The sequence below is a fragment of the Gymnogyps californianus genome, chromosome 3 (assembly GCF_018139145.2).
Source record: "Gymnogyps californianus isolate 813 chromosome 3, ASM1813914v2, whole genome shotgun sequence".
In the NCBI taxonomy this organism is placed as follows: Eukaryota; Metazoa; Chordata; class Aves; order Accipitriformes; family Cathartidae; genus Gymnogyps; species Gymnogyps californianus.
Genome location: NC_059473.1, coordinates 59,213,948 through 59,237,485, shown reverse-complemented (window position 1 = coordinate 59,237,485; position 23,538 = coordinate 59,213,948). Strand labels below are relative to the sequence as shown.

Here is a 23,538-nt window from a genome sequence, read left to right as displayed (position 1 = left end):
CCCGTCATGTTTCATTTCCAAACACCATCTTCTGTCAGTTTATTCCCATTCAACCCAAAGTGACTGTCAACATGAATACAGATGATCTGTTCATTTTTACAATCGTCTAATTTTGAGAGTAGTTTCCACCTCCCCTACTCCTTGAACTCAAAAGATTAACCAAACCCAAGAAAAACACAAAAAACCCCAAAACAAATCCACTAAAACACTAGTAGATTAAACCTCAGCATTACAGAAAATATATTCCGCACGTCATTGACCCATTTGCATTTTACTTGGTTTGAGAAAAGACAAGAATTGTGGAAAATGGAAAAAAACCAACCAAAAGGAAAAAAAAACAACCAACCAAACCCCAAAACACCCCACCTCTACAATGTGTATGTATGTGTATTAATGTGTCTGTATATAAACATTTTGCACCATGAACAGGCACATTCTGTTTTTCTATTCCTGCTTATTCTACTAAATTTTAGCATTTAACCAAAAGGAGAGGCCCTTCTTGAGGGGCTGAACCCTCACCTCCTAGCACCCACAAACTTGCATCTGCACTGGAAACACTCTCAAAGGGCAGCAAAATCCAGTCAAGACTGGGGGGAGGCACGGGAGGGTTAAAAAGAAAATAAGGAGTCCCTGGAAATGGTCCTGCGCTGCAATTATGTAACTCGATATCAAAGGTGCGAAAGCTAGAATGAAAATATTTGATGTGACAGCTCTTCACCTCAGTTGTAGCATGCCCTATCTAAATAGCAGGAGAGCAGATGGTAATTTTCAAGCACATTTAGACCGGAATGCAAACGATACTTAAAAATAAATACATAAATAAACAAATAACAGCACACATGGAATAAATAAAGCAAAGCGTATGTAGGGGGAGAGAATGTCTTACTAGGCTAACCGACGTAGCTGGGGAAAAAGAAAAAACCACCACACACACAAATTTACAGTCACACAAGCCCTTCTTCAGATCTGACATTTACAATTTATTTCTAAGCTAAACCACCAAATTGTGGAGCAATACAAAGATGCATGCACTTGTCCTGGCAAAAGCTTTGAAGTTCATTGGTATTAAAACTGCAGCCCGGTAAGCTGTGAAAACTCTGCCCTTTCAAACGAAGCAGCTTTTGAATACTTGTTTTGAAATTTTTAAGTGAATAAGCAGACTGCATAAAATTTGTTCAAACACCCACCACTACCTAGCGATTTATGCAACATCAGAGGCACCCTCAAACTCCAAATTATTTTGACAATAAGAAGCAATAAATCATTTTAATATTAATACAGACTGGTTTCAAAATGCTGCTTGCTCCACAAATAATACTGAATAGTTTTCCAACTGTCCAATCAAATAAATCAACATCTGGGGTCGTGGCAGAGGTGGATTTGTGAACTATACATGGTCTGTATTTAATTGTCATAGCAAATCCCAGATTTAAAGCATCACTACAGCTGACAGAGTCAAGAACAGCCAGTGCCGTTACTAAGAGTGGTGCCTACCACTGCCCAGGAATCCATGCTGTCAGGATGTTTCTGGATATAGAGATATATATACCACCATATATATGTATGTGTGTGTATATATGTGTGTATACATATTATGTCAAAGACAAAATTTAACAAAAACTGGGACCAGATGAAGTGAAAGGACAGAAATACATGGTGAATTGTTCTTAAGGATCTACTAATTACCAGTATGGCTGGTGGAAGGGGATGCCCACATACACCTTTCCCAATTCTCCTCATCTATACAGTAGGCCAAGATGTTTTTCTGCTGGTCTTCTTTTCAGGATTGCCACCTATTCTAAAAGGTGAGTAAATGACAACTTACCACTGACAACTAAATAGAAACTGCTACAAATTTTATGCTTAAGTTGCTGTGTTTTTATGGAAAAACAAACAAATAGTTTTCCCACTTAACTAAATAAAACTTCTAAAACTGCTTTTACACATACTATTCTAACAAGCTACACGCATATACATGCCCACTCCAGTATTCCGACCTTCCAGGGTTACAGTAGCTTCCTATGTCAGTAAATCGTGAAAGAAAATGTAAACCTAATTGTGCCTAAATAAACCAGTGAGCACTCGTACCTCAGTAATCCTGACGTTAATTATTCCAAAGCTCTGATGCTTCATCCAGAGCAACAGCACTTAAAACTAACAATTTCATCTGCCTGCATAGCTATGTATCCCATCCATGCCCTTGTCAGTTCATGTCACAGTCACTGCAACGCTCCTCTCTCTGGTACAGTCACACCAGTTCTGTTACCCTACCGTCCTACACTCCTGCAGACATCTACTTGACTCTCTGCATTGGCCATACCGTCCCTTGTGTATGTCTCTGTTGGTTTCTGCTTCCCCTGCTCATCCTCATTTTTAAAGGCCTCCCCAGCCCATCTCCAGACCTTCTTCTATGACACTACTGTCTTAAGCATTAACTCGCATGCAATACAGCAAACTCCTGCTACTCTGAAAACAAATCTAGAACCCTGGTGCTGGAGGGGGACAGTTTCTCATGATGGCAACAAGGCACATTTTGACCTGACGTCAATTGAGACTGAAAAGATTTCAAGCCAAGACTGTATTAACAGGAAAAGAGAAAAAAAAATCAAATTAAATACTGAGATAAAAGCAATTAATTGCTGTGTCTACAGCACAAGTGTTTTCACCCGATGTGTAAGAGCACATTTGTTCAAAGCATGCTAGAACTCCAGCACATTTAAAACTTGGATTTCGCTTCCATATTTTGCAAGAACAAGATTTCTGCTCAATAAACGTTATTTGGATAAAGTGCTACTGAATATGCAGCACCAGGTAGGTATTTTATCATTTATTTGCAAGTATCATGCATTTTATAATAAATTAGCATAACAGTTCAGCAGCAGAGTCAAAATTTGTACCCAAGCATCCTAATTACCAGGATTCTTTCTATATTCCAACTCTAATGTGTTATCTCATTTGCTCATTAGTATGTAGTATACATGCATTACTAAAAGCACACAAAAATGAAATTATCATAAATATATAACTACAGTTACATTTTTATTAGGTTTACAGAAATTTTAAAGAAAACTGAACTACCGAAAGCAAAACTTACGTATAAAATTGTAATAAATTGTGTATTCTCCAAAATACCCCAAAAAGTTCTAAAGTGAAAAATTATATTTTATATAAAAACTAGTAATAACTGTCTATTCATTGTCTAGAAGAACTAGAGGTTATTATCTGAAATAACAACTTGAGTATATTGTAACATGGCTCCCAGGCATTAAAAAAATATAAAGCCATTTATTAGCTATTAACAGAGCCAGACTAAATTGATATGATTAAGTCAGTTTAATCTACTGTATAGTTTTATGAATTTGTTTAACTTGCTTCCTTGTGGTCAATTTTGGGAAGTAAACAGTTAATCAAACAGTATTAAGACCCTTACTCCTAAAGCATACCAAGACGGAGAACAGAAGATACAGAGGAGTGCTTAGTATGCGTACACTTGCACACATTCTCTCATGGAAGTTTGGTAAGGTAAGCTCTTCTTATTTGTACATTTTTGATTTCACAACAAGCAGTGAGAATCAAGACGGATGGCTAACCAACATACAAAATGCAAAAATCATTCTCCAGAAGCGCCTCACACAAATGCAGTAAAACCTACAAGTCCACACCTGACCTCCTTCCTTGAAGAAACTCTCAATGATATTCAGTGGGACACGCCTGGGAAAGAAAAAAAGAACAGCTCAAGAAAAGAAGAGCTTCACAGTTTAAATGGGCTTTACGGAACCGGACCAAGTCAAATTCAGGAGAAAAATCTGTGTATACCACATTCACTGAGTCTCCTCTTCAGAAGTCCTCCCTATGGTTGGTTATGTGCTGCTTGCAGCCACGCTTGCCCATGCTGCAAAGACCATGGCAGCCCATAGCCCAGCTTGCTGCCATCTCAAAAGTAAGTTTTTTCTGGAGGATGCAGGTATCATCCTGCTCGTGATTCCAAGCAAGACGCAAAATAGCATTTCTGTGTCTTCTGAACTCTTACAGTTTACCTGGGGTGTTTTAGAAGTAAGAATGCCTTCCATCTCCAGAAGGTGTTTTCATATCTTCTACATGTATTTTAAATTACTTGCCTGATGGCAAACATCTCAGGTGTAGAGAACTCATCTCCACAAAAAGCACTCACTTTTGCAAAATTAAGAACCACATTACATTATTCTTAGTAATTAAAAATCCTAGTTTCTGAAGGCATAACAATGTGCTACAGGTTTAATAAATTGACCACATTGTTGGAACATGAGATTCACTAGAGAAAGAAAAACAAATACTCTGATTGCTATAATGCAGAAGGAAAATGATTTCACATTCACGTCACTCAATACTTTAAAGACTAAGTTAATTTTCAGATCTTTTGGGCTTATTTTGATTGTTTGAAGATATTCCTTGACTGTGAAAGTATAGCCCATGCTATATACCTCTATGCTGGACTAAAAAATTCTTCTTTAAAATTTCTATTCCACATATTCAGTTATACACAGATTCAGGCCAAGAGACCTGAATCACCTCCTTTTAACCTAAAAGGTTATTCAGTTCTTGGGAATTCTTACAATCGAGCACATTCTCCAGTTCACTGCAGCCATCCTAATTCTTTATCTCAGCTCCATCTCCACTAACCACTTTGAGGGACCAAAAACCAGATTCAGTTTTCCAGTATCACTTTCTTTTACTCAGCCAAATATCATATTAATGCTTTTAAACTGCAGGATTGCACAAGGAACTTGGACTCAACTGATTATCTACCATGACCTTCAAAGCTTTCTCTGCCACTGCTTTTCCAGAAGAAAGCGATATCCCGTGAGACCTGCATTTTAGTTCCTAGATCACAGTGGATTTATTCAAATCAAAGTATTGTATATTAGTCTGGTCTTATCTTCATTTAAATTTGCAAGCAGGAAAATCTGGTATGAGTAATGTATTTTAATCTTGTGTTGCATTAATTATTTTTTTGTTATTATTTTAAAGAAAGGTTTAGTCTCACTGATTGGTAACTATTCTGTTTTGTCTTATTATTAGCTCTAGCTTTCGCACTACATTTGGCAAGTCTTTTTGCTAACCAGAAAAACATATTTAAATGTCCACACACACTTATTTAAGCAATTATGTACTTAAACAAATATTTATTCAGTTCTTAAATTTAACATGCTTATTACATTAGAAAAATGGTAAACAGAACATTTCTTTCTTACCAGATCATTTTTTTAATTCACAATTAGTGCTCATTTATAGTTGAGGGAATTTGACTCCTTTTAAAACGGGTCTTCGTTAAAGAAACCACTTTAAAATAAACTTGATCCACATTCAAAATGTCCTTATTAAACAAAACAAGAAATAGCTTCAAGAAGTGAAGCTTCTAGTTCTAAAATTCTGACAGAAGCTGGAGACAGAAACAGCAGGAGAGAATTTTTTCCTCAATTATTCATTTAGTAAAAAACCTTTAAGCCATTTCCAAGCACTGTCTATAGAAAAAAAATTCCTCCCAATCCATTTAGCTTATGACCATTCCCATCTTTGTGTTGCTGTCCCTCTGAAAGTAATAGACACATTTGTATGTGTACACAATATATCTACTAATCTATACACATCCATGGTCACAGATTGTATGTTGTTGCTTATTTGAGCTCAATTCTTTCTGCACACAACATAGTTAAATCAAGCTATGGTCCTTACAACTAAAAAACACTAATTTCCTTCCGTGGGCAGTTCTTCTTCATCTGCCTTTGAATTACTCAGTGTCAGATACAACACTTTTCCAGACAAATTGTCGCCTGCATTTAGACACACATAGTTTTTAACAGAAATTCTTAAGGGTTTCAATACTGGCAGCAGAAGGTGTTCAGTCCCTGCTCCCCCCGCCCTCCCCAATGCAAGTAACATTCTTAAAGGACTGGTCATCCTGCTTCTACTTTATTTCAGTGGTCGGGTACTAGCTAGTACCCTCATCTCCTGCCTTCTCTGCCAGGATAGTAACTCAGAAGCATTTAAGATCATTTGCTTTTGAGTACTCAGTGATTCAGAAATACATAATACCGCTTTTGATATAGAGTACCACTTTCCCTCCCCTTCTACCCATTCAATTCTCTCTAAATAGGTTATAACCATTTATTTTAACATTCCAGTCCTGTGAACCTTCCCACTAGATTTCAAGTAATACCAAGTAGATGAAATTTATAATCGTAAATGAGAAATTTCAGCTCCTCTTGTTTATTACCCTAGCTGCCAGCATTAGAGTATAGGCAATTAAATAGGGCTTTTTTTTCTCCCTCCTGTCATGTCTGGGTACCTTGATCACTTTTGTTCACAAAACCATGATTTAGATTTCAATGTGCGCTTACATGTTCCTGTAATCTTACCCTCCACCCCCATTGCCCGAGCTCTTCCACCCGCTCAAGCCAAAGTGCCCCCCAGCAAATCGCTTCTCTGGCTACTGGTGGGAGCCCAGCCAAAGAACATGTTCCTTTCCCTTCGCAGATGATAACCAGCTTCTCCAAAACCCTAACAGCTTTCTACACTGAATTATTCACCCTACCAGCGGGTCACTTCCAGGATCTTTGTTTCTGTCCTGCTTATCAGGAAGGAAGGCTTTTTGAGCACATCAACTGGATAAAGAGGCTTTTAAAATGCTTCTGCCTCCTGGCAACTAGCATCAAACCCCTACCTTACTAATGTGAATTCTTCCACCAAAGCTGACTGACAGGACAGCCAAATGTGGTTGGGTGCAGGAGAAGGGGAAGAGGGGAGTGCTAGGTTTCTTGCACTAAATGGAAAAGATGGGTTTTCTTCTATCTCATGGGAAGATCTGAGACTTGGGAATGTCCCTTGGTCATCATCTTCTGAGAGTCTCAGCAGCCTCAAGAGTGTGAGCCATACTTTCCTTTCTTTAGGTCAGAAAAAGCCTGTCTAGGTGTATTTTCTGGCCAGTGGAGCAATTCAAGCATCACAGCTCCAAAGTCCTCCAATCCCACAGCATGTATTTAGTCCACTTATTTCTGCTACCTTGAAATTTCTGAGATAGTCTGTCATGTTCTACATCAGAAAAAAAGAAGCCACTGCTTCAATACGCAGTATGGTTTCAGGAAGTATCATATTCTAAATTAGTGGTACTGTAGGGTGTCCAAAGGTATGACAAGGAGTCAAGTCCAGGTGAAGACACTAAACCGCAGTGGCCAGTCACACATCGTCACCAGCTTCATTCAGGAGAAAGATTATCAACTCTTTTTTTTGTTTGTTTGGGTTTTTTTTTGTTGTGTTGTTTTTTTTTTTTTTTTTAAGATTTTCATTTGCACACTTACTTTCACATGGTAACTCTTTTCTCAATAGTTATCAAAACATACCTCCATCCAAATGACTGCTGCATTAAGATGTATTTTTTGTAATACAGGTCCAGATTTTTCCACAGTCCTACTGTCACTATGTTTACCTCAACTGTCTCACAAACAGAAGGGAGACCTTTGAGACAGATCCGCTCATAACCACTGCAGTTTTCCACTAAACTCCACAAAGGGACAGGTCGCCGCAGAAAGGGCTGGTAGCCTCTCCCACTGCCTGTGAAGGCAGCGCTCCCCACTGAATGGGAAGCCTCCTGTGCTTCCAGTTGAAAACCGCAGCCGTAAGGGCAAAATTGACATGAATAGCACAACCTTAGGCAAATTTCACTAAAAATCATGTAAGCCAACGGGAGAGCTAATGGCTAGTGGTGGCCTTCCTGAACACAAACAGGGTTTCAAGGGGAGCCCCCCAGCAATACAGTTTCCTCCCCCAGAACGGAGAGCAAACAGAAGACTGACCAAGCATCCGTAACACCTCTATCCAGCAGAAGGTTTCAGGCTTCCATTATTCACTTATTTTTCCATGAGCAAATATAGTGTAACTAACAATATTAACATAGCAATAAGGGCAAACAGGTACACCTCTGCCTCAGCTGACAAATATATTTGCAAGGCTCATTTCACCTGCAGCTAAACAGAGAAAGTTGCCCCAAGACAGGGAATCTTAAGGAAAAAAGATGAGAAAAATCCCTCAAGGCAACTGCACACAAATATACTGTTGTATGTTGCTTGCTCCAATAAGCACTTACACTGACTTCAACTGCAGGAAAAATTATGGGACAAGAGTGAATACACGTCCTTTCAAGGGGCCCTGTCACCCAATTCATTCTGCCTTTTTCAGCACAATTGGGATTTTCACAGCATATCACATTCCAGTGTCTGAGTATCTCAATTTCCAAAACAAGATGTTAACAGCATAGATAAAGAACTCCAGCAAGTGCGCGAAAATAAGACTATGCTTTTTTCAACCACTGTTCAAATATCAGCTACAATCTCTTGCCAAGCGTATGAAAATAACAAAGAAAACACATCTCTAAGGAAAATATTAAGTCTTAGTATTCTTATTGCATCCGTTAGGTGAGCCATTCACAATACTTGTTTTCAACTGTAATTTGACATACTCCACACCACCTGCATTACTAGATGCACAGTACTACTGAAACCAACACAAGGAGAGCAAATATTGCATTCCAAAAACAAAGACTGTGTAGCAATAAAAATATGCAGATTTAGGTTAGATTCACTGTAAAAATATCTCCAGGCTAATCACAACCTGTTATAGCACCCTCAATATTTCCCATTGCTATTGTCTTCCTTTAATGGGGGAGAAAAAAAGAAAAGAAAAAAAGAAAAAAAAGAAAAAAACGTGATTCAAAATGGAAGTTGAGTAATTATTTAGAGCCCAGTATGTAATCCGCAAAATGACTGGCAAAGTTCTTAGCACATCAACTCAGATGTATGTAAGCAAGGCATTCCTTCCCCTCGGTAGGCGGCCCCATGTAAAGCAGCTATGCGCTAGAACTTGTCCTGTGCTACCTGTTCAAAGGGAACTGTGCAAGAATATTTCAAGCTCTGACAGATACCACTTTGTGCAAAAATATCCACAGGAGTATTACAAAAAAAAGACAGCACTGATGTTTCAGCAACCCTTGTGTCAAGAAAGGTGTTCTCCTGCATTTTTATTGACATGCAGGAAGTGGATGATCATTCGTTGTACAACCAGTGCTAGCACTACCGATACTGCTTCTCTACTAGTCCTGGGCTCCTTTCCATGCCTTTTACCAAACTCTATTATTTAAGACTTTGCACCCCCCTTTTTCAGAGATGTTACTGAAAATGCCAAATAATCTGTGAAATTTTGCATCTCTGAGACAGTAAGAAGTAGCCAACAAAAACACAATGCAATAAAAAAACTATCATTTGCAGCATTTCATTACTACAGGATTAACAAGCGCCAAAGTGTGTTGTCCTTTCTTTCAGCAAATATTTGTAAAAATCTTGAGGACACTTAAATTTATTACCTGAAAGGATTCAGGACACAGTCATTCCTGCCTACAGCTGGAAGTGGAATACATAAGATCGGGTCCACGTATAAAAAATACTTTTCAAGTAAAAACATGTTTTCTCCACTAAGCAGAACACTACATGCAGCATGCATCTTTCCACATTCTTATAAACAACAGCCTTACAACCAGGTTTCATAACAATAACTAATTTTATCCTCTGGGCTAAAAAACCTTTTTTTTTTCTTTTTCTTTTTCTTTTTTTTTCTTTTTTTTCTTCTTTTTTAAACCAGCTTTACAGAAAGCACAAGTTTCAGAGTTCCTGCAAGCAAGTCTAAAGCAACTCCACTAAAAACACAGCAACTCACACGTACACAGGGTTCTGATATTTAGTCAGGTTTTTATTCTGCTATAGAGGATCTTAAAGCACACCAAGAATAGCAACATATTTTTAGTCAGTTCTACATGTGAAAGACAAAAATGGGATGACAGAACATGAGAGAGAAAGAAGAAAGAAAAGCCTACACCTGATACACCCAAAGTATATCTGATCTTTTCCTGGATATTCTTCAATTACTTTCTGTGGTTACGCTCCTCTTGTAACCCCTGTGTTATAGGCCTAAAGCAATATTAGAAAACATTATTTTTCTTGTAATATAGAAAATCAAAAAAGAAAGGCCAAGTACCCACACAGTCTTGGCATTTACTGAATCTACTCTTCACCACTTGCTGCAAGACTGCAAATTTACTCAGGTCATAAAACAATCTTCAATTTGAGAAGGATACATGGGATTTCTCACAGCATCACCTCAGAGGACTGAAAACCCACCTGCCTGATCTCCAACACCAGGTACAATTTTTTCCTTGGTGAATGCAAGGCCTAAAGTATCATTTTCCGCAGAACTTAAGGTTCATTTTAAAAATAATAGTTTCCTCCCTAGGACAACTTCCCAAACATAAAAGGGCCATAAATCCATTAAGTACACACTTCCCAAATCTGCAGGGGGATATCTTGGCCTCTGATTTTCTTCAGTTTTGCCAACCAGCAATAAAAGAAAACCAATGAAAAACACAAACCAGTCAATTTGCATCTGTCCTTTTAAATACTCTGCAGTAGGGTGGAAGAGTCAAAACACATGCCAATTTCCCCTGCTGCCAGCTGGGAAAGTTAGGAGGGACAGCAGAGGCGAGCAGTGGAGTTACTCAGAAGGGGCAGGAGGAGCTCAAAGCAGAGGTCCTTGCTGAGCAGCCCTGCCTGCTTGCTCCGTGCACAAGCTCAATCTGTTCTTTGTAGGGACTCTTAAGCATTTGTTTTTACTGAGCACCACTTGCACAGCACGAAACAGTTCAGAGAGAGAGAGACAGTCCTGTGGAAAGAACAAGGCCATTTTGCTAACCTGTCCTGCAAAACATGTATTTGCCAACATGGCCTGTCAAACACATAGACTCAAGATAAGTCATGTTACTTCTATAATTAAAACAACATCTTTCCTAAGTGGCTATATAAACCTTGTTTATTTTTATTGGACTCTTGTCTCAAAAGACAAATTATATTACAGTTTGCCAAGAAATACGCAGAAATCTCTTCATCCCTGTTCTGTGAAACAAACTAATAGCAAGTGTAATTTGTCCCTTTGATGTATATACCAAAGCCAAGTTCACTCACTTTCCAAAAGGTATATTTGAGTATGATTCAAATATGTTTTCTAATATTGTCCAGTCACTAAATTGTTTATTACCTGTTATGTGTCTTTTTCTTAACACACAAATGCAAAAAGCATTACTAAGAAATAATGTTCAGAAGAGAAGGAAAAGGATGGGGCATACAAAGAAATAAAACAGACACTGATTTTCTCCTTGCTCCTCTTCCCCATCCCCAAAAGACATCATAAGATTCAGAGATCAAATACTTGTCAGCAAGGATGCAAGCATTTAACACATTTGTTCTATTTTAGGCAAAGCAATGAATAAGAAGCACAAGTAGCAGAGGAGCACCCAAAAATGGGGTCACACAAGGTAGCAGAAGAATAAAAGCCCGGAAAAATTAAATGAGCTGTAGCTTTAAGCTATTCCTTAAGTTCTTAAATCTTTCTTTCATTGGTCTTGAAAAACAACAAAACACCAAAAGTTTAAAGTATTTACATTAGGATCTTCATATGCGCCCAGTTAGTATAGTTATAAGGAGCAATGCAATATATAAACAAACATGAATTTTAGAAAAAATGACCTACAGAGAATGCTAATAGTCTTAAACATATTTAAGATTTTTTTTTTTAAAAACATTTTATAACTCATTTACTCCCACAAAAGTCTTAATGTTTTAGGTAGTAAAACATACAAAACTGAAGCAGGTCGCTGAGCAAGCTGTGATTATACTGCATGGGGCCCATGTCATTTAAGACTGACTACATAAAAAAGGTGTGGAAAATACTTTTGATTTTTTGCAGTACTTACTATGCTACTGTAAAACTAATTTTTACTTAAGTTTTGCTGAAATTAAATCTAACATAAATCTTAGTTTAAAAAAAAGAAAAAAAAAGCTGCTGGTAGCAACACGAGTCTAATCTTGAGCTACTGAAACATCAGATATTTCTTGAAAGGTCTATTGTTCCAAGAAGAAAGCTACCTGACTCCGTCCCAGTGTCACCAAAGTGAAGGGTCCTGACCTGTCTCATTCTGAAATTCTCTTCAATTGACTTAGAGGGCTGATTCTGCCTACGCTACTATCAACTAAAGACAAGTCACCCAACCCTAACAATGTGGCCCCCAAGTGAAATCGTAGTTCCACTGAAGTATCAGCAAATTTCTCACTGATTTCAGGCAGGTTTCACCTTATCTTCAGCCCTATTTTCAGCTGTGGGAAACACACTCCCTATTTTTAAAAAAGCAAACTCTATTGCCTCCCTTGCTTCCTCTGAGTAAGTTCAAATTTACGGACAATTGATAGTATCTTCTGAGAAACTTATACCAAGACTTCAAAAAAAATGTGGAGTTGCCCCCCGGGGACATTACAGGAAGTATGGTTACAAAAAGCTTAACATGCGTACACATGATGGGTCTGCATGTCATTTCAGTAGTTTGGAGTGACAATTATTCTTTGATGAATATTATTAATAGAATACTGTAATATTAGGAGTAACACTTAATTATTCCTTACCTACACTTTAAACCCCTCCTGGCACAGCCATTATATGGCAGCTGTTGAATAGAGTAACACAGCAGCCTTTTCTTAAAGCAAGATACTTATTTTCCTTCAAATGTAAATAAACTCATGTCTCCTGCTGCCATGTAAAATGAGCTGTTCATAAGTAAATGATTTTGTATCTTCCTAGTGAAGCAGCAAACAGCCCTCTGTTCTCCACTTCTGATCACCGAAATCTATTTCCTGCCTAACTCCAGTGCAGACTGACAGCTAACACTGCTAGCAAACCAAGTTCTCAACAACAAAATAACTGCTGCTTCCTTAACAGCAACCTTTTTCAGAACACCAACACATAGAGTTTGCATGTTTTCCTCTCTCATGCCCCCACTTCCAAGCAGAATAACAAATGTGATTACAGCTATTAAATATTCCAACTGAAGTACAATCATTTAGCAGTAACAAAGATACATTTTATTTGGCACAGTACGTTGATGATTCTTACGCACTTTCTATACAAATGTAGACTGCCATTTACTCCAGGATGGATGTAAAAATTAGCATTTACTGAACATCAGTACATAGTAATTGAACAGATAAAAATGTCGACCCTGTCTCATTTCCAAGCTTTCTCTCACCAGCTGAAGGATCAGTTCTTTTTCCTTTTCAACCAACACTTTTTCCACACAGTTTCAAAGAAATGATAGAAGCTACTGAAATGTTTCTATTTACCATAATAATGCAATTCCGCTACTTTAGGGATTTTCTTCAGTAAACAATCTCAGATGACCAGCATTAAGATGAAGAGCTAAGCTACCATAAAGACCCCAAACTTATGTCAAATTTGATTCTGTGATTATCTGTAATCTGTGCTCACCTCCCTCTATAGAGTGAATTACACTCAATAGAAGGGATAATTCTAAAGGAGACAATACAACATAAAGCCTTATCCTGCCATGAACTAAAGTAGCAGCCTTTTTTTTCTATTTAGTCAATGAGGCTTAGTATACCCAAAAGAAAGAACCACACTAAACATTTTCCTACAGTCTGCACAAGCACAATATTTAGCATTTTCCTAAATCTGAAATTTAAAAATTCTGTTTCTTTACATGACAAAGAGCAGCAACTTTTCTTTGCAATTATTAACACTTGACCATCAAAAGATCCATTCTTAAAGATGACCTTACAAGGAAGACAAATAACTGTGACTTCTTGTCCCTTTTTCTGATTCATAAAAGGAAGGATTCAAACTTTACATTCTCCAGGAAGTATTTCTTCTACTTATTTTATTGACACACACACACACACACACACCCCCCCCCGGGAAGTTTATAGCAGTTCAACAGGATGGCGGATATATCATTCAAATAAAATTTTACTGAGGAATTATTTTAATTCAAAGTATTTACATGTTTTTAATAGAAAAGGAAGTTGGGAAAAGATTCATCTTTAAGAGTTTCAACCTTTCGGCTTTCCAGGAATTACTAAGGTCCATAATCTACTAGTGAGAGCTCCAAGAAAATGCCTAGGAAAAAAGGCAAAACAAAACAAACAAAACCCCAAAATAAAACACACAGCAAAAAAAAACCAAAACAAAAGAAAAACAAACCCCTCAAAAAAACCCAAGGCAAATCAAACAAAAATCTGGAAATACGTACTTCTGAAGCACACGCTGATCAAAGCTGCACACTCCCTTTTTATGTGTATGAAATGCGTCTATCAATCTTTAAGAAAAAGCAACACATCTCAATGTTTTGTCCTCTGCTGGTTGTTTTTGAGATTCAATCATATTGATTCATTCTCTGTTCTTGCAAAATAAATAGGTTAAGAAATGAAAACGCTGCTTATTTTCTGTGTCTGCTCCCTTAACCAATACTAACATCAACTGTGCTGAAAGCTGCTTAGGAGCACAAAAAACTGCAATCTATTCAATATTCTCTAGCTGGTGAGGGCAATTATACACACAGAAGACAACAAACGTATCACTTGACTAGTATTCGCTGTATGCATGCACCACATTTTAAGTTAATGGTTCAGAGCAAAACATGACAGTAAGCCTCACTTTCTTGGCATGCTTCAATCTTCTAGAATTAAAATTATTTCAGAAAGTAACACACACACAACCAGCCACCCAGTAGTAAATACATTTGTGTTTGCTAGCTTTAAAACTCTACCTGCCAAGCCAACAGCCAATTGATTTCCTTGGCGTAAATTCGACATTTCCAATCTGGGACATTACCCAATGCGAGCACTGTAAACCCTTTCCTAAATGAGGTAATCGCATTGGTGCTGCTATAGTTCTGGTTGACTTGCAGTTTCCATTACAATAAATCCTTGCTGCACATTCCCAGAGGTTTTACAACTTCTCTGCCCCTTTAAAAAAAAGTTACTCCAAGTTGAAACCTGCCACATAAGACTTTAAAAAAAAAAAAAAAGAGCATATCTTCCTTAATCTTCAAAATAATCTGTACATTAAAAAGGAAAAAAAAAAAGGAAAAAATGTTTCCCTGAACATTTACAGTTCCACTCTTAAAACTATGAGGACACTGACAACATTTATTTTTTAATTCTGCAAAACAAGAATATAAAAAGTGTTAAAGGGACAAGTGATTAGCACCCTTTCATCTTACAGTATTTCTATAGCAAAAAAGGGAAAAAGAATAGACCAAGGCTCAAGCCTCCTAACTGACTTAATGAAAGCAGGCTCAAGGCACTAAGACAACTGCATGATCAGTACTGAAACGAAAAAGTACTGAAATACTCTATTTTAAACAGCTATTAGGAATGGCTATTGTACATATCCACACAACTATCTCTCATAAAGAATTTACTATGCATTATACCAACACGATCCTATTTACACAATAAGTTGTTGTTCCAGTCCATCAAGTACACAAGGAATTTTAATGCATCCTAAAAAAAAAAAATCAATTAGGCAATGATCATCTGATTAAACAGGCACATCACACCATTCAATTCTTTCAAACATATTCATAAATCCAAGCCTTCAGACTTTGCTGAAAACTCCCAAAACCTATACGTGGGTTATTTCAAGGAGCTGATTTTTAAGCTTAATGAAATTCAGCACAAAACAAAGTATTACATGCTATTAACAGGAAAAAGCAACACCATCAGACAATGGCAGAAAAAACTTATTTTAATAGGTACTCTGAGGTATTTCTAGTTTTAGCAAAAATGTTTTTACAAAGTAGCAGAAGGCTTTCCTACAGCACACAGCACTAGAGCACAGAAACACTTTGACAGCGCAATCGAACCGAACCCAGAAACTGATTAGGGCATCATCACTTCCTTGACTGAGGTCCAAAAAGGGTGGGGGGAGAAAAAGAAGTTAAGTGAAAAGGGAATTATTGTCTTTATAATCAGATCTTATTACTCACACTATAGTGAAATGTATTGCAAAATCAAGCCTGAAGTTTGCAGGTGCTAAGTATCCCTGCATATTAGGATTTTCAATTTTGACATCACTTCTTTGTAATTCCAAGATTACACACTGAAAGTTAAACCTGAAAGTATGTTTTCTGCTTTCTGTGTTTACATACGTACTGCGATCTCCCTGAAATCCTGGGTAAGGAGTGCCAATAATCCTAAAATTACATTTATCCCATGCAAACCAGGAGAGAGAGTACATGAGATGATGAGAGAGCAGTATAAAGATTTACATGCAAGACCAGCATTTTAAAACCTTGGGATGCAAACACTGGCCTTGTTGCAACTTGTGTTTCAATCATGTTGAAAACTGACAACATAGGCACAGGTCAACTTGCTCCCAGCTTTCCCTTGCCTCCTTCCCTTCCCCTCCCACTGAAAGAGGGCCGGAAAGAGATGAAAACCCAAAAGTTTCCTAACAACATAAAAATCTCTTTGTAAGTAATTCATTCACCATACACATTTATGCCTACTGACAGAAGAGATATAAACTGTCAAGTCTGCAATCCTATAAATTAAGTATATGACTCTCTTAGTAACACCTTCCTTTCTTATACTTTCCCTTTTATACAGGTCCAGAATAATTCGATTTTTAATCTCCTAATCCATTAAGACAATTTTACCCAAATCAGTCCAAATGCTTTATATATTTATTTGACTCACACTGAGTTAACCGAACATGCCCTTAAAATTTGACAAAATGCTGCAGCATTCTTCAAATTGCTTAGCATTTTGTTGCAATAAGCTATCACCCATCTTCACCTGATAAATCTGGATCTCTGTTGTCAAGCATTGGAGAAGAAAGAGAAAGTCTCAGGTTACCGTTAGCTTCATCACAGTTTTACCTCTCTTTCCTACCTGCCTACATATATATCTCAACCCCTTTATCTTTAGTTATATTAGTGAGTAATGCAAAAAGATTGTCTGCATTTCAAATTTATATACGGCTTAGCATTTTGTCCTGGGGCTCCTTATTGATAACTCATGAGAGATGAGTTCCAAGCTCAAATGCTTAGGAGATCCGGTTTCTCTCTTCACAGCATCCTTTGCAGCCATGTCACAGAACATATCCCATACTTTCCATACTCTCTTCAACATCCTGCAATTTCCACATAGAACGTTAAGAAAATTTGGGGTTTTATTTGCACCTTCCTGTTTGGTATCAAGCATGCCTAGACCAAACAGCAGTTGTAAGAGAATGTCTGCAGCATAGATACCACTTTTTCAACAGGTTAGCAGGCTATGCTTGACATCCATGCTGCAGATATGTAGAATGGCTGCAGCTGATAACATTCCATCTTTCTCATCCTCTTTAATCTTTCACTGCTTATGCCAGAGGCCTCCCTTCCCACAAGTGAGCTCTTTCTCCTCTGGGCTGCAGGCTGGACCACACTATTCTCTGCTGCAGTATGACACAGACCAGCTACCTACATCTAGGCAATTACCTTCATTTCTACCATTTCCATTAATTTTAGTTGGATCTTCAGAGTGTTGTTTTTCATCTTTATTTCTTCATTTGCGGCATCCTGCAGCAGAGCCTGCAAGTTAAAATCTGTCAAGTCCCATAGTTCTAACCTCAAGCCACAACACTCACTGACAAAGAGCCAGACTTAACATTCCAAGGTCTTCTTCAAAATTCAAAAATCTCCACAGTCTAACAAAAAGCCTGCTCATTTCTTCCAAGGAAACAGAACTGACATCCTCAGCTATCTTTGGGCAACAGCAGACTGTAACTTAAGAACAACCTCTCCCATTGATGTTTCCCACCCTTCCTACACCGTAGCACTTGAACCCTCATAATCCATCTATCCAATGCTCTCTCTGCACAATACTTAAATCTGAGCACCATACGTGTTTAAGGTCCAGTATTTTTTGACCAATCAAGTTTTCCCGAAGTGCCTTGCGCTTTTGATAAATTCAATGTGACACTGTAAAGGACTCCAATTTCCAGAAAGTGCTGAGATTCATCTTCTGAAACTTCTGGCAATATTATTTATTTTATATATATTATATCTAGAAGTAGGTACATTCTACGCAGCCAATTTTAACAAGCACAGCTAGGCTCTCCTTGTTTAATATTCATGTCACAGGAATAAAAATCCAGCCAGGAATCAAACTGTGGCATCCTGTGCCAAAGACAACTTACCACTCAGCTGGTAAGTTGGCAATTCAATTTACAAACCTGCATTCCTGCATTTCAATCCTTTGTAGAAAGGTGGTAATATATGAGCAATATGAAAAGAACTGGATTCAGATCATTAGAGGTTCACAAACCAAACACACGAAGCTTTGGAGGCTGTCCAAAACAAAATCATGCCTAGGTGGTGATGTCCGTTCAATAAAAATTCAATGTCATAATTATCCTCTCACTTTTTCCCCAAAGAGCATTAGCGCTCAGAACTGTGCTGCTGCTCAGCCAATTATATTAATGCTGTGAGAAGACGGATAGGGCCGGCAGCCAATCGCTGTGCCAGGTCACTGCCTGCTGACGGGTAATTTACAATTATCAAGCAATTAGCAAATGAAGTGAAAATTCAACACTCATCTCCACATAACACAGAATAACTCATTTTAAAATTAAAAATATGTTTTAATAACTTCATTTTGGCTACAACCACACAGAGAAAAATAAAGCCTCCTTTTTTCAATTTCTCCTCCTTTTACAACTGACAAAATGCTTTGTTGTCTGAATCTAGCAACCAAATATACTGTTTGACATCTCTAAACTAAACAATCTCTTCCTTACAAGTAAGTATCTATTTAACAACAGAAAATAACAAAAATGGAGACTGTTGATAATGGTACTATTCACTCAACTACTATATTTGAAACTATTATTTAATTAACCGCCTGATTAACATCCTGTCCCGGTGGACAGGTGATAACAAGAATTAGCCTGGCACCTATCTGCCAGGGAATCCAAAATTTTCTTTTCTTCTCTATGTTTATCAATAAGTGACAAAAAAGCTTATCTGCAACTAGTCGGTTGCACAAAACAAATGGTCTTTCCCATTAATGATCGAGTTATTACTCTGTTGTGTTCATAAAGTATAGAGCTCCCATTGCCTACACTCACATTCCTAATTTAAAAAAAAAATTAGGAGGACATAACTTCTTGATAACCTTGGTTTATCCGCCCCTCTAGAGAACTACTGTATCTTCCTTAGTATACAGCATGAACATTGGAATTGACCTTCTTTAAAAGGGTAGGAAAAAGGCAGAAGAGGTCACCATCAACAGTGAAATCCAAGTAGATAAAAGGAGATTCTTACATTTCTATGTCCTCTGATACAAAAAAAAAAAAAAAGTATCCCGACTTTAAAGAGTTGGCAACTGGAAAGAAATAGGAAAAGCTACAGGCTCCTACCAAAAGGAGGGGAGAGAGAAAAAAAAAACAACCAAACCACAACAACAAATAGCTGATACAAATAAGTAACACACTTGTATGCACTGGACAACACTAATCTTGCTGCACTGATGTCAGCTCTAGGTTTTCATCTTACATTTAAACATATCTAAGCCAGAGAGAAAGAGAATTAAAAAAACAAAACAACCAAAAAATATACAAGGCTAAATGATGTCAACTGGAAAAAAAAGAAAACTCATGGTGCTTGACATACTTCTCTCTCCAAAAAGATACCAGCAACAAACTAAACTCTTTTCTGACTGCGTGGGGTTTCAGAAAACATTCACGCTGTCAACATAATACATTTACTTTTAAAACAGTCCTTCACCCTCCTTCTGCACGAGAAATACTTATTTCTGAATTTTTTTTCTTGCACCCTCTGTACTACCACAGTGTTAGAAGGGAAGAGGAGGAGAGGAGGGAAACCAAAGCAACACAGAAAAATCCTCCACAAACCTGTTGCTGTGGATACTGCATTCCTCCCATGGCTGCCGGGGCTCGGCCCTGCATTCCCACGGGATAGCGCTGGGGGCCTGGAGGGCCGTAGGACTGCCCAGGGTAGGGGCTGCTCTGCTGCGTCTGAGAGTGAGGGTTATTGCCCATGCCGTACAACTGAGGTCTCTTCATGACCATTGGATCCATTGGACTGCCCTGTTGTTAAACACAAGCAAAGAAATACTTTAAGATATGGAAAGAAAAAGGTCAGAATAGTCACGCTTACCGCAGGCAAACTGTACATGTGTTTTCTCAATGCTTTATACATCAAATATTGACTTGACATACAAACAGGCAAAGTACCATACTCTGGTTCTCATACTAATTAGATGAGTTTTTGAACAGTGAGTTTGGGACTTCCATTGCATTTAAAAAAAAAATAATAATAATTTTGCACTCAAACTTAAGGTTGCGTCTTACCTACAGAAAAAGCAGAAAAACTGTCCAATAAATTTCAGCTTAACAAATAATTAAGTATACCATTGTAAACTGATTAGCATCACAGACTTCAATGTTTAAACATAACTAAAACCATGTCTATCAAGAGAGACACAAGTAGTGGACAAGCCTTTTAACCTTCAGAAAACGTCTGTTTTCTTACGTTGAAAAAAAGGGAAAGTGGAAAGAAAAGAAATTTTCTGAGAAGTGCAACGCATACAGAACGCTGTATTTCAGCGCTTTCATATTGCTATCATGTGCATTAATAAGTTTCCAGATCAAAAAGCAAGTCATAACCCACATTTTATATGAAAGTTTATTTGCCTCCTTAGTAGACCTCAGAAAATCCAAACTGCAATCACTGATGGAGGGGGAGGGGAGGCAAGGGGGGGAAGTTTTATTTTTAGACTTTTTGGCAGCACTTACCCAGCACTGTAACAGTTTCAGGACAGGTGTCAACCATTGTGTGGTATTACTCTCATGTTTTATTACTGAGGACTAACTGAACCAGAAAAAAATATCATACTTTGTCAAGCGCAGCACTGTATTGTTAATATGACAACCATTTTTTAATTCCTGAGTGCCGGTTATATTCACAGAAGAAAGGGGAAAAAAAGCTTTTAAAAAGCCTATCACAATCTCATCTTTCATGAAAGAGACATATCCCCCCGCCAAGGAAAAAGACCTATTAATTCAGCCAGCCAGCCCACCCCCCCACCAGGAGCAGGATTCCTTCCCGTAGCACATTTTGTACATGTTTTCCTACAGCATACTGTTGACCGGTTTCATTTTAAAGCCTCCTATGTAACACGGCTTCTACAAGTCTTTTTTGGCTATTATATTATGATGTAATAGTTATTATGACAACAAATTACATTTCCCCCCTGCCATCCCTGTTTCTTCTCGTTATTGCTGTTTGTACTACTAACACACCATGCGTTTTTTTCCCCTATACAGACAAAGTATGTGCTCTCCCAAGTAGTCACTGCTTAATGAACTATTATATGTTGTTCTTACTCTTTGCTTCCTGCAAGTAAAAAAACTCATACCTTCTTACTTTTTTCACTGGCTCTCCCCACCCTTACCAATACTGATTTGTCAGGAACATCACCCAAGCCGAATAAAGTATTCCAAATGCAGACACACTACACTTGAGGAGGTGGAAATTATAACCTCCTCCTCACACGACACCTCCATTCGCTTCAGAAGAGGACTGCCCTTTTTTGCCACCATAGCGAATTGCACATTCACTTCTAATTTTGGGCAAGTATTACTCAGCAACTTTCCCTTTATTATTTGGCTTCCTTGTGGCCAGATTAGAAGTTTCTATTTTTCACCAAAAAATGTCCCTGGGTAATTTACTATTTATATTTCATACTTTTCAAAATCAATGGTTCCCCAACCACTTCAGGCCACCTGACTTTTTTTTTTTTTTTTTTAAGGCCATCATGCACTCTCACCACACTTAACTAAAAACAACACAAACACAAAGGTTCAGCAGATGAACTAGAGATTCCTTCTTACAGGGTCCCAGGGGACAACTTAAATTTCCTCCTATAGACCAAGATACTTTATCTATGTTTATTTCTGTGTTTTAATGTTCATTCTGTGCATCACCTGTCATATTCATCTTCTCAAATATAAATCCTTGTTCAAAGCAAGTCTTGAGTTTCCTTCACGAGATTCTCACGAAGCCCAACAGCACTGTTCATTGCCACTATCTTCTGTTTCAGTGTATTATTTCCAGGTCTCAACTCCAATAACATTTACTCAAATTCAATTTTAATTAATTTTGAGTGTAATATTTTCCATTCCACATCCAATACTTAAATACAATTATAAACAATGCAGATAGCTACACAGCTAAAACAGTCTGACACTTTCCATTATTAAGACTACTTTCAGGTACATATAAACTTTGCCAAACTTCAAGCATTCAGGCTGAAATTTTCCAGGCCATATGTATGCCTGAGGCTGAAATTCTCTGGAAAATTCAGCAGAAACAGATCAGCTATGTCTTCGAATGAGGTCACAGAAAAATACATCATTTATGTTCTTACATAAAACACTTAAAAATACCTCTTGAATACCATGCTTTGGGGCAGAGAACTTTAATTTGCCAGGGTGACATTGGACGTTTGGGAAAGGCGAGGTGCGCACCCCTGTTGAGAGAGCGCACCTGAATGTCACCAGACTGAGGAGCACGGGAGGAAGAAACGAGAGCGCACGAGCAGCACAGCGAGACTTCATCAGAGGAGCTACAAGGTGTATGGAGGTGGCCTCGAATTTGCTGGACAAAGAAAGAGGGACAATGGGTTAAAAAAAGCAGCAGAGACAGAAGTGAGGCAGGAAGAGTTGAAGGAAAGAGGACAAAACAAGGTCAGGAGGTAACACGGATACAGGCCAAAGAGACTCTGTCCTCTGCAGTAGTGACCTCCAAGTGGTGGTGGGGGTTGGGGGGGTGGGTGTGTGTGTTAGGACAGCGAGCCTCACTGCCACTTCATCCTTCCTTCCCTTCTTCTCACCAGCCTGCTGTCTCTTCGCTTCTCTTTGTCCTCTCCAGGTGAGCTGCTCCTCTTTGCCTCAGGTGACATCCCTCCACTTCAGAAAGGTAGAGGGATCAAGAGCCTGAGATATTTCTGTAACTCCAGTCATCAGGCACTGTAGGTGACCCACACAATGCTGAAACAAAGGGGGCTGTGGTCACTGGGTATGGGTAACAAGGGACCTGAGCATACTCAGAACTTACTGTGGACACTGCAAGTCAGGCATCGGGATCAAGGACTGGAGATACTGAATATGAGAGGGCTAGACTGAGAGTGCAGTAAATATCCCTAGGCAAATTACTGGGACAATCCAGAGAGACCCACCCTAGCTGTCAGTGCTGCCTGTTCCCTCCTCCCTCCAAGGTCTCAGGGAAAGAACAAACAGTAGAGTGCCCTGATCATCTTCAGGGTTGGAGAAGACAGACCCAGCGAGGAAGCACATCTCATCCCATGCACTGGCCAGTCCCTACAGAGGGTAGCCACTCACCACTCCTGTTCCTGACTTCCTTCAGATTAGATGCCAACTGTGCAGTGCAACTAAAGGTGAAGACATCTACAAGTGACTCAGTGGCTGTCAACATATTTCTGCAAGGCAAAACAAAACCAAATAGCTAGCTCTTCCCCAGGTTTAAGAAATACTACCACTGCAGAAGTTAAGAGCTGTTGGAATTAAGTTTGCCCTTGCAACATTAAA

General features: G+C 38.3%; 1 protein-coding gene across 1 annotated transcript in view; it reads right to left on the bottom strand.

Moving 5' to 3' along the window:
- Nucleotides 1–23,538, bottom strand: part of ARID1B (AT-rich interaction domain 1B) — a 339,938-nt gene that overhangs the window by 287,144 nt on the left and 29,256 nt on the right. The window contains exon 3 of the mRNA XM_050895216.1: nucleotides 19,822–20,016. Coding sequence (XP_050751173.1) covers nucleotides 19,822–20,016 — 195 coding nt within the window. The remainder of the gene's footprint in view (nucleotides 1–19,821; nucleotides 20,017–23,538) is intronic.